Here is an 11684-nt window from a genome sequence, read left to right as displayed (position 1 = left end):
TACACTTACTATATCACATAACACAGGACTTTGATATTCAAGACTTCTTGGTTTATGCTGCTGCCTTCAGGTGCATAGATACTTGACAAAAATAAGAAACAAGACAGAAAGCCCCATTCCAAGCATATCCCCTCCATATTGAAGTCTTCAGTAGGAATCCCTGTCCAGACAACCCCTCCACAGCATAGCTAGCTCTCAGTTTTATAGCAAGTGAGGTGGAACACAAGTAAGAGGGTAGGGATCTCTGTACTGTACGCTAAAATTTCACAAAAATTATTTCACAGTTAAACCAAAAATCCTAATTTCTTAATTACAGTCGAGAGAGGACTGGGTATGCATGACTACTTGTTATTCCCAAAGCAATGAGCATAAGGGGGAGGTAGTGCAGCAACAATGCCAACACGCCCAAAAACCAAACAGAGGGATTCCCCCTACAAAGCTTTTGCAGGGGAGTGAACATCTACTTGTCATATCTTAGTAAATGTGTTAAAAAAAGACCAGGTAACAACCTTAAAATCATGAACAACAGAAGCTTGATGCTGAATAGCCCACAAAGCAATGGAATGGGTGGGGATGAGCCTGGCTATCAGAAAGACAACCTTCAAAGCAAGCAACCATAAAGCAGGATGTAAGATTGGACCCTGTGACAGTAGATCTGGCAGACCTAGAAAAGCCCATGGTTCATCTGCAAAGAGATTTAAAATGTTGGCGAACCTCGTTCTTCTTGGCCAACCTGATAAAATCAGTATTAGTGGAATGTCCTCCACCTTTATCCTGCACAACAGACAAGGAAGATGCTGAAGTGGACAGAAGGCACAGATCAGGGAAAACGTATCCCAAGATGTCACCAGGGCACCTACTGCAAGTGCATAAGGATCCCTGGTTCAGGACACAAGCCAGTCCAGTTTGTTATTGAATCTGAATGCTAAGAGATCCACACCAGGCATCCCCACCACAGACAAATTTGTGTGAACACATCTGGGTGAAGCGCCATTTCTCCTGCATTCAGCTGCTGACAGCTGAGAAAGTCTGCTTGCCAATTTTCCATTCTATGAATGTGCATGGGTAGAGGGCCAGAACGTGAAGTTCTGTCCAAGACAAGATCAGGACCACCTCCCTATGAATATCAGGACTTCTGGTCCCTCCCTGATGGATGGTGTATGCCACAGCCATGACATTTTCCAACTGCACCCTGACGGGCTGACCCAGAAGGCAGACACACCAATGTAGAAGAGCCAGCCAAATCACCTAGGATATTGATTTGCAACTTCTGCTCCTCTGATGACCACATTCCCTGAAACAAGAAGCTCTCCAGGACAACTCCCAGACAGGCTGGCATCTGTCCAAATCATTGGAAGGATATAATGATGATATCCAATATTTGTGTTGATACCCACTATTCCAGATTTTCAAAATTAAGTACGGACTTCTAGAGCAAGCAATTACTTCGACTCCAGAGCCAATCTGGTCTTGGGAGTCAAATGCATTGGCAGATCCAGGGATTCCTAATTTTTGTCCTATACTGACAGGATATTGAACTGCACAGCTCTGGAGAGATACTGGGAATAGGTGACTGCTTTGAAGGCAGTTACAAACTTCCTGAGCCATTTTATGCATGCCCGAATCGAAGGACCTTCCAGCGACCTCAGGAACCTGGACTTGAAGAGACAGGCATTGCTAGAGTGAAAGCTGTAGCTTTCCTTGAGCTGCATATACAAATGAAAGACATTGTGTTGGAACTTCTGAAGGTTTAGCACCCAGATGAACCTCTTCAAGACTTGTACCATCTGCTGGATATTAATTGTCAACTTATGAGGCAATTTCTCCTCGAGAAGCAGGATGTCCACGTATGCCATAATGCCCCTGGTCCTCAACCCAGAAGTGAGAAGTGGAGCTAACACCTTGGTGAAAACTCTGGGTGCCTTGGAGGTCAAAAGACTGTGCCACAGACTGATAGTGTTGATCCTCCACTGTGAATTGCAGAAACCAGCCACTGATGCCAGAAAGTTTGTCTGATGAAGCAAAGCAAACACCAATCAGGTGTACTCCATTCTGAATTTTTGTAACTTCAGGAACTTGTTGAGACCTGTGAAATCCAGAATAGGCCGAACATCTTTGATGGCTTGGGAACTGTGAACAGGTTAGACTAGAAATTTTCAGACCACTTTTGAGGGCCACAAAAAAACTGCTCTTTTTGTGGATCTGAAAATACCCTTGAGTGCATACAGCTTGGAGGGGGAAAGCAGCAAAACTCCAGCTTCTAGCCTCTGGGCATTATGCAGCAGACCCAGACATCTGACTTCTTTGGTTTAGGTGGCTGCAAACACCTAGGTAAGCCCAATGGGCATACATCATTTCTTTTAAGTGAGGTGCACTGGAAAGATCTTAGGATTTTTTTGGACCCAGAACCCAAAACCAGTGACTATAGCAGGAAGAGCATTCTGGTAGTGGTAACATAAGGTTAGTGCCTGCCACATATCTGCCAGGAAGCCCACCATGGTCTTATGTGCCTAAGACATCCCTGGACCGTGACATTTCCCCTGGAAGAACTCGTCTTCAGATGATCCCTGATCCTCAAAAGCTTCTTCTATGTCCACTTCTTTATCCTGAGGAATTTCCTCTGATGCTTTAATCTCCTTCTAAAAGGGATGAGGGGAACGAGCGCGTCCAAGTTTGCATCCCAAGTAGTAATGCACCAAAATTAAAATTCTGGACCGAAACCGAAAATTCAGGATGCACTTGGCAGAAAACGGAAACTGAAACGGACAGTTTTTTTTAAATATATATTTCTTATGTATATACAGTAACCTAAAATAAGTAAGGATGCACCGATACCATTTTTTGATCAGTGAGTACGAGTACCAATACTTTTGGTCAAGTATGTACCGATACCGAGTACTGATACTTTGCAGTGCGATTTGCATCAATACAAAATGTATGTTACAGTTTTTACCCAAAAAATGCTGCGCTTCACTCAGTAGACAAACTAAAATAAATTTTCCATAACATATACAAAACACTGTGAACAAACTAAAAAATATAATAGACTGTAAGATAATGGTGGCACAGTCTAAAATCAGTCCAACATTTGCACCATCCACAATTCAGTGTGTTCGCACTGCTCACTATTGATGTTAAGCTTGTATCATGTCTCCATTCCTTTCATCATCACTTTGTACTGAAATATTGTAAGTGATATAAACCCTCCACCAGCTGTACTCACACCTGGAGTATATGACTGAACCGGTAAATATGGTCATATAGCGCTTGCGTCCCTCATATTAGGCCTAATAATGACATTCCCATACAGATCAGATTAATCTATTTCTTATTCTTAGATCTTATATACTCCTCTTATGTTCCTCCTCCACTTAGCAATCCACATTGCCTCAAGTTGCGAGCGTCGTAACATCATCCAGCCCCAATCCTACGTGTTACATCACAGGGTCACGTGGCTTCATCAAATGAGCCACCACTATGCTAGTCTATTATATTGTTAAGTTTACAGTGTTTTGTATATGATATGGAAAATGTATTTTGGTTTGTCTACTGAGAGTGTGGCACTTTTGGGGTAAAAATTGTGTCATATAACACAATATATATATAAGAGTGTGAATTAGTGTGGGCGATTTACAGAGATATAGAATTTGCACATAGCGGCTCACAAGGTTTTTATATTTATAATACAAAATGTATGGATGCAAATGCACCACAAAGAATAGCAAACAAATTGAAGAGGAATGTCATTCTTGTCCAAATCGCATTTGGTTTCCCCACTGCTCCTGAGTTCACACAGGAGTGGTGTGGGAAACCTTGCTGCACCGATCCCATGCTTAGTGCAGAGTGGGAGAGAAGGGCATGTGGGGATGTATACCTTGGTGTTGGTCATCGGCAGATGCTCCAGATTCTCAGCTGTAGGAGAGGAGAGAAAGCTGCAGAGATTTGAAAATCCCACAGCTTTCTCTACTCTCTGTGCAGGGATGACAGTAGGGGCTAGATGGCTTCTGATTGGTCAGCACTGTGACAGTGCTAGCCAATCAAAAGCCATCTAGCCTGTACTGTCATCTCTACAGGGAGAGAAGGGAAAAACATGGGGATTTAAAATCCCTGCAGCTTTATCTCCTCTCCAACAGCTGAAAATCCGAAGCATCTGCCTCCATCCTCCGCCTGATAGCTGACACCAATGTACACATCCCCACACACCCTTCTCTCTCACTCTCTGCTCAGCATGGGATTGGTGCAGGGAGGTTTCCTGCACCGCTCCTGGTTCACACAGGAGCAGTGGGGAAACCACATGCGGTTTGGATAGGAATTGTATTCCTGTTCAAAATTGCATGCTATTCTTTGCGGTGTATCGGTTTGGGAATCAGGAGCATTTTCACGAGTACTCGTGAAAATACTTGGTATCGGTGCATCCCTAATTGAAAGTATGTGTGTGTATTTGTGTGTATATGTATGTATATAAGTTTATATATGATGCTGCAGAATAATTTTAAGGATAAGTTCACCTTTTGGCAAAAAAATAAAAAATGCTAATTTTTTGGCAAGTAAAAAAAATGTGTTTATTATTTTTTGTTGCAGGAGCCTGGAAATCATTGTCTCAGCAATCATCAGATAACATGCCAATAACCCTGTTTTCGCCCCATAATTTTCAGCAGCCAATATACCGGTGCATCAGTAATCCCAAGCCAATGAAAACCCTTGACAGCAGATTATGTACTATGGATATGGCTGCAAAAAATTCTTTCCTTAACACAAAGTGGAGGTGTGTCCCCCTGAGACAGTGAAAATACCAACTAAAGGCAGGGATTCAGAGCTAATCTGACCCTTTGGAAAGCCTTTGCAGGGCTAACTGACAGGAGTATTTGAGAGCCAACCCAACCATCCTTCTGCCCACCTCTCGGCCTGCATAAGGCCATGGCTTCCTGAGGGTCTGTAGGGCTATAAACTCCACAGGGACAGACCACCCAGCTAGGGAAGTGTAGGCACAAGCCAAAAACTAAATTGGCAGCCAACCCCTTTGATAACGGGTCCCCTCTGTAGGATTACTGCCCTAGACCTGTAAATCACCCTGCCAGAAATTTCACCTGATACACTGTACTCAGGAGACTACTACCCACGTGATCCAGTGCCATCCAGCAACATTACAGGCCATCCCTGCTCTTGTATACAGGGTACAGATATCTCTTGGCTTGCTGGCAGTATCAACCGATCTGGAAAAAGCCCACCTCTTTCCCTATTAGAGATGTTAGAAACAGGGCAGGATATATGGAATTCAAGGTCCATGAATGAAGTCTTCAGAGAGACATAGGGAGGCATCCATCACCTAAGGACAGTAGCTAAAAAGTGAGGTCCAGCTGAGCTGGGAGGGGTAATGCCTGGATCGAGATTCCTGCCCTTTTGGCCAGTATCTATTCACTTGAAATAGGTAATATAAACTAAGTAATTAAAAAAAACAAGTCTTCTGTGTCTTGTGTTGTATGACTAAGAAATATACGTTGACTTTAACGTGTACATTCAAGCTTTACAAAAGCACCTTAAGCTGTCCCATATGAGCACAGTGTGCTAAACTAAACCAGCCTACCAACCAGGGCTCCCTTTCTGTTTAAAAAATTAGTGCCCTCTAATGCCATGGGAAGAGGTGCCATCTTGTTCTTTTGGACCACACATGTGCAGGGTGTCCTCTCTCCTGTCACCTATGATGAGCCCAGAGGCTGCAACCTGAGAGAAAACTCACAAGTTTGGCTTATAAGAACAGAAAGGGTTCCCAAGGCACTAGGGGCACTGGTATTAATTACTGTTCAGTGCCTATAATAACTTGAAACTGAGTAATTGCTGGCTGCAGTAGATTTAAAGAAGCTTCTTTTAAATGCAGCTGTGGACTTCATTGTTTAAATAGAAAGGGAGTCCTGGCTGATAGGTAGGCTTAGTACACTATGTCAATATACCCATATGGGACAGCATAGTGTGCTTTTTTGTAAAGCTGAACTTATACTTTAAGTAAATCTTCACCTGAAAAAGATTTATTTTTTTGGTGGGTAGAATATGGTTTGATACCCCACCTGGTCCTCACTGATTTCACCACTGTTGACTACCCCGAGACACTATCAAGAAATGTTGCCAAGTTGCAGAAGTTTCAGATTTATTGGCACTAGGACTTCACGAAGGGCCATCTATAAGGTATGATACATTGCACTGCAAAAGCCTATGGAGCATCTTTATGGTACAGTCAGATTAACTAATGTCAGGGATGTACCTTGTATTTAATGTTTATGCACTTACAAGCCTGTAAATGATGAAGTTAGAAGAATGCACTTTTTTTTTTTAAAACTTACAGACTTCCTGCATGCGCGGGAGGCAAACATCTGCCTAACACGAGAAGGTCTGCACATTACTCCTGGGGAGTCACTAAGCATAAATATAAGTTCCTCTATGTCCTGTTGGCCAAATGTCCAATTTTTACTTGTAGGCAAAGAAACTAATTTGACTCTTTCCATGACTGGAGCTGCAAAACAAAACAAGATGGTTTTAACATACTGCTGAGTATATACAGGTGAAACTCGAAAAATTAGAATATCGTGCAAAAGTTCATTTATTTTAGTAATGCAACTTAAAAGGTGAAACTAATATAAGAGATAGACTCATTACATGCAAAGCAAGATAGTTCAAGCCGTGATTTGTCATAATTGTGACGATTATGGCTTACAGCTCATAAAAACCCCAAATCCACAATCTCAGAAAATTAAAATATTACATGCAATCAATAAAACAAGGATTATACATAGAACAATATCGGACCTCTAAGTATAAGTATAAGCATGCTTATGTACTCAGTACTTGGTTTGGGCCCCTTTTGCAGCAATTACTGCCTCAATGCAGCGTGGCATGGAAGCTATCAGCCTGTGGCACTGCTGAGGTGTTATGGAAGATCAGGATGCTTCAATAGTGGCATTCAGTTCTTCTGCATTGTTCGGTCTCATGTCTCTCATCTTTCTCTTGGCAATGCCCCATAGATTCTCTATGGGGTTCAGGTCAGGCGAGTTTGCTGGCCAATCAAGCACAGTAATCTCATGGTCATTGAACCAGGTTTTGGTGCTTTTGGCAGTGTGGGCAGGTGCCAAGTCCTGTTGGAAAATGAAGTCAGCATCCCCATAAAGCTCGTCTGCGGAAAGAAGCATGAAGTGCTCCAAAATCTCCTAGTAGACGGCTGCGTTGACCCTGGACTTAATGAAGCACAGTGGAACAACACCAGCAGATGATATGGCTCCCCAAATCAACACAGACTGTGGAAACTTCAGTCCACTCCTTGTGAAAGTCCCCAACACTTTTGAATGGCCTTTTCCTGACAATCCTCTCCAGGCTGCGGTCATCCCTGCTGCTTGTGCACCTTTTTCTTCCACACTTTTCCCTTTCACATAACTTTCTATTAATGTACTTTGATACAGCACTTTGGGAACATCCAACTTCTTTTGCAATTACCTTTTGAGGCTTTCCCTCCTTATGGAGGGTGTCAATGATGGTTTTCTGCACAACTGTCAGGTCAGCAGTCTTTCCCATGATTGTGATTCCTGCTAAACCAGACTAAGAGACCATTTAAAGGCTCAGGAACCCTTTGCAGGTGCTATGGCTTAATTAGCTGATTAGAGTGGGACACTTTGAGCCGAGAATATTGCACCTTTTCACAATATTCTAATTTTCTGCGATTGTGGATTTGGGATTTTCATGAGCTGTAAGCCATAATCATCACAATTATGACAATTCATGGCTTGAACTATCTTGCTTTGCATGTAATGAGTCTATCTCATATATTAGTTTTACCTTTTAAGTTGCATTACTGAAATAAATTAAATTTTGCACGATATTCTAATTTTCTGAGTTTCACCTGTACAGTTCAAAGTTGTCTAAATGTTTATTTAGAAAACAAAAACACAGCAACTACAACGAAAAATCCAAATGCATGAGTTTAGTTTTATCTTAAAATAAAAAAAAGTGATTGCTCCATTAACCCTTCTTTTGCCAGAGCAGTTTTTGCATTTTTTTGTATATGTTTAAATATTAATTTAGGATTGAAGATTATATAAAACCCCAAAATATTATATATTCTCTGACAGCAGACACACTAGGGAATAAAACAGTGGTAGTTCCAATAATTTGATTTGTGTCATATGATATCAGGGCAATGGTTTAGGAAATGCTAAATTTCAGTAAAAAAATACACTAAAGTTAATTTTAGGGCAAATAAACGCAATAAATGGACCCCCCCTTTCTTTTTTAATATAAAAGATGAGGTTGTGTCAAGGACATAGGTACCCAGTATGTTATCCTTTAATATTGCCAATGAAAGGCAACAAACTTCAGTACCCTATATTTTCAATAGACGGCACTTTAATAGCCACTATAGGTCATCAGTTTAGATGTAACCATGAATAATGTTCCTGGAATTATTGAACTCTCTCTGGCATTTGCAGCGATATGTAACATGTGTAGGGCAATCAATGTTTTTGTGGGTAGACCCCCCTGAGGCATGCATTTATGTTTGTACATTTGTTTATGTGGAGATCAAAAAAGTTAGGGGGGTGGGGTGATTTTAAGTGTTCAATAAATTCTGTCGACTTTTTAAACATTTTTTTACAAACCATTTTTTTTTTCCGAGGCCAAACAGCTCCCTATGCGATGTATTTTTGGTGATAGGTTCTCTTTAATGAGACATCAAAAATATCACTAATGTCTCAGAGCTGTATCCTTCAATGATTGAAAGAACAATTAAGAATTTCTGTAACTCTTGCATCCATGGCATCTTTGCCATCTGCTTTAGAAATGTATACTATATGTATACATGCAGGTATATGTTTGGAAGGTTTCTTAGAGTTTGTTTATACATTTTATATTGTTACTACAAATAAAAGAACTGCTGCAAAAGAGGGTTTAATTCCTAACTCCAACCCACTACATCCAAAATGGAAGGAATTGGTTTGGATGCAGGAACCTTTTTAATAGCAGTTTAATTTTGTACTGCACAAAACTCAAAGCAGATTCTAATGCCTGTGTATACTCTATAAAAAAGATAGAAAAGGGCATCAGAATGAATCCAATGTCACTGCCAAAATATTGTCAACATTTTCTTTACACATACCATCCTCATCAAAGGTAAAATCAAACCCATTTTTCTTGAATATTTCCACATTGTCCGTGAGAATAGACTCATTGACTGCCGTTAAATGTAGTTTCTGAGGTCTGTAAAAGTAGAAACAAACATAAGATTAGTTTAAAACGGCAGAACATTTCTATCTGTGTACGTTTTAAAATTGCAGTTTGACAACCTGCAGTTTGGCAATTACTGTCTGGTGTCCATTTCACCCTCACGGAGTACTGAGATGTCGTTGGATGCCTTGGTACACAGAGACACTGTACCAAACAAACCCAAAAGGACTTGGTAACGTGATTGTTTACATGACTGATTCCTCCCTATCCTCTTACAACAAATAAGGGAGTTCAAATTAGGTTGGGAGCGGGGAAAGAATGAATGAATCAACAGCTGCAGATTCATTCAATATGTTTCACAGACAACAGGCTTGGCTTTTTTAACCCTTTCAAGCCCCCTCTCCTACACATTATCTCCAGTCTATCTCTCTAGTGGCTTGTATATCAACCCCTCAGCTCCCTTATCCTATACATCTACTCCTTTATTTCTGTCCTGCAACTGTACGAGATTTGTATATCTTCTCTCTGTTAATGACCTGTACAAAAATGTATTAGTGTACAGAAAAATGGTCTGGTAATAAAGGGCTACAGAAGTGGTTAAAGTGTTCACTCACCGGCCACTTTATTAGGTACACTTGTTCAATTGTTCGGCAACACAAATTGCTAATTAGCCAATCACATGGCAGCAACTCAATGCATTTAGGCATCTTGACATGGTGAAGGCAACTTGCTGAAATTCAAACTGAGCATCAGAATGGGAATTTAAGGGACTTTGAATGTGGCATGGTTGTTGGTGCCAGATGGGCTGGTCTGAGTATTTCAAAAACTGCTGATCTACTGGGATTTTCACACACAACCATCTCTAGGGTTTACAGAGAATGATCCAAAAAGAGAAAATATCCAGAGCGGCAGTTGTGTGGAAGAAAATGCCTTGTTGATGTCAGAGGAGAATAAGCAGACTGGTTTGAGATGATAGAAAGGCATGCCATCATGTGAATATGGACTAAAATCCCTGAATTTCTAAAATCTCTAAAATTTCCAACACCTTGCTGAATCTATGACATGAAGAATTAAGGCAGTTCTGAAGGGAAAAAAGAGTTTAACCTGGTAATAGCAAGGTGTACCTAATAAAGTGACCAGTGAGTGTATGTGGAGGCAATTTTCCCCCCCAAATTTGAACTAAATAAGGAACACATAAGTTCTTTGTCAAGCTCTTTGTCTTTATTGTTGCATCCTGCGAAGGAGAATCACCCCGCTGTTATTCCTGACAACCAGGAAGACAGGAAAATCCAAAATTTTACGTTATCAGAGCAATGAGTGAGGGAAAATCCTCCAGTGGGGCACCTGTTCCTGTGATAACTCTCCAAGACACAAATTCTGTTTAATTTGGAGATTTCACCATTTTTCTGATGCATCTCCAGGATAAAAAAATGAAGGAAACTCTACATAGTTGGACACAGACAGCAAAAAAGTAACTTGATAGGGATTTTAATAATTTTTACCACCACTACTATATATTTTAAGTGGATCTAAACTCAACAACTAAAATTTCATATGTTTTAACATGCTAATCTAAACAAGTTGTTTTCTATGTATATTTTAACCAGTTTTTCTTATATTTATATTATGGGGTACACATCTCCCATTAATGCTCCTGCTTTGTCACTGTGTCATATGCTTTTCTTTTGGGGACTACAATCAGTAATTCCAATGCACATTGTGCAGGCATAGTCCACCATTGTGACTATCGAGAAACAAGTCTAGAACAATGATGTGCAGTTGACACAATAAGTTGGAGGAGATCAGTGCCACCAAAATAAAGAAAAAGTGAAAAACGTATTTTCTGAAAAAAGGCAAATCCTTTGTGAACATGTTACAAGTTGCACACTGCTCACCCCGATTCCCCACCCCCGCAATTCAAAAAGAGCACAATCGTGCAGAGCTCTATCCACATGGCAGCAACATTCATTCACAGAGTTCTGTGAAATAATGAACTACAAGTACCGTCGGCCGCAAAGCCAGCTTGTAGTTCTCAAATTAACTATTAGGGATCTAATGAGCGCTCTAGGTAGTTCAATGATCTTCCTGTCATTCAGTAACTGTCTGCCCATATTGGATCTGTTGATCGTGGGTGCAATGCTTTATAGGCTCCTAAAAAGGAATAAATAACAGCTGATAAAAGATAAAGATGAACAAATTATTTTGGGCAATTGCAGGTCACTGTTTGCTATTTTTATACAGTTGCTCTACCCAATACATTTCTATTTACGTATTACTAGCCCGTGCCTTACAGGAAAAGTTCAACTTACTACATATTTAGGGTGTAACAAGCTCCTATACAGCCACCTCCTGCTGTCAGCACTCTCCTCTCTGATAGCGGGCAAGCGTTTCTCTCCCTGCATCCACTGGGGCTTTTGAAAACTTTGCTGCTGTATGAGCAGAGATTCTTGTGAATGAAAAAACTACAGTTACCATCTTTCTCT

General features: G+C 40.7%; 1 protein-coding gene across 1 annotated transcript in view; it reads right to left on the bottom strand.

The window, feature by feature from the left end:
* The window catches only part of PMS2 (PMS1 homolog 2, mismatch repair system component), a 69080-nt gene that overhangs the window by 941 nt on the left and 56455 nt on the right, over window positions 1-11684 (bottom strand). The window contains exons 13-14 of the mRNA XM_089682758.1: window positions 9134-9234; window positions 6336-6505 (exon numbers count right to left, since the gene is read on the bottom strand). Of these exons, the coding sequence (XP_089538884.1) occupies window positions 6336-6505; window positions 9134-9234 (271 nt within the window). The remainder of the gene's footprint in view (window positions 1-6335; window positions 6506-9133; window positions 9235-11684) is intronic.

This window comes from Staurois parvus, unplaced genomic scaffold, assembly GCF_062004578.1.
Source record: "Staurois parvus isolate SC_StPar_1 unplaced genomic scaffold, SC_StPar_1.0 ptg000297l, whole genome shotgun sequence".
NCBI classification, from domain to species: domain Eukaryota; kingdom Metazoa; phylum Chordata; class Amphibia; order Anura; family Ranidae; genus Staurois; species Staurois parvus.
This window is presented reverse-complemented; position numbering and strand designations above follow the sequence as displayed.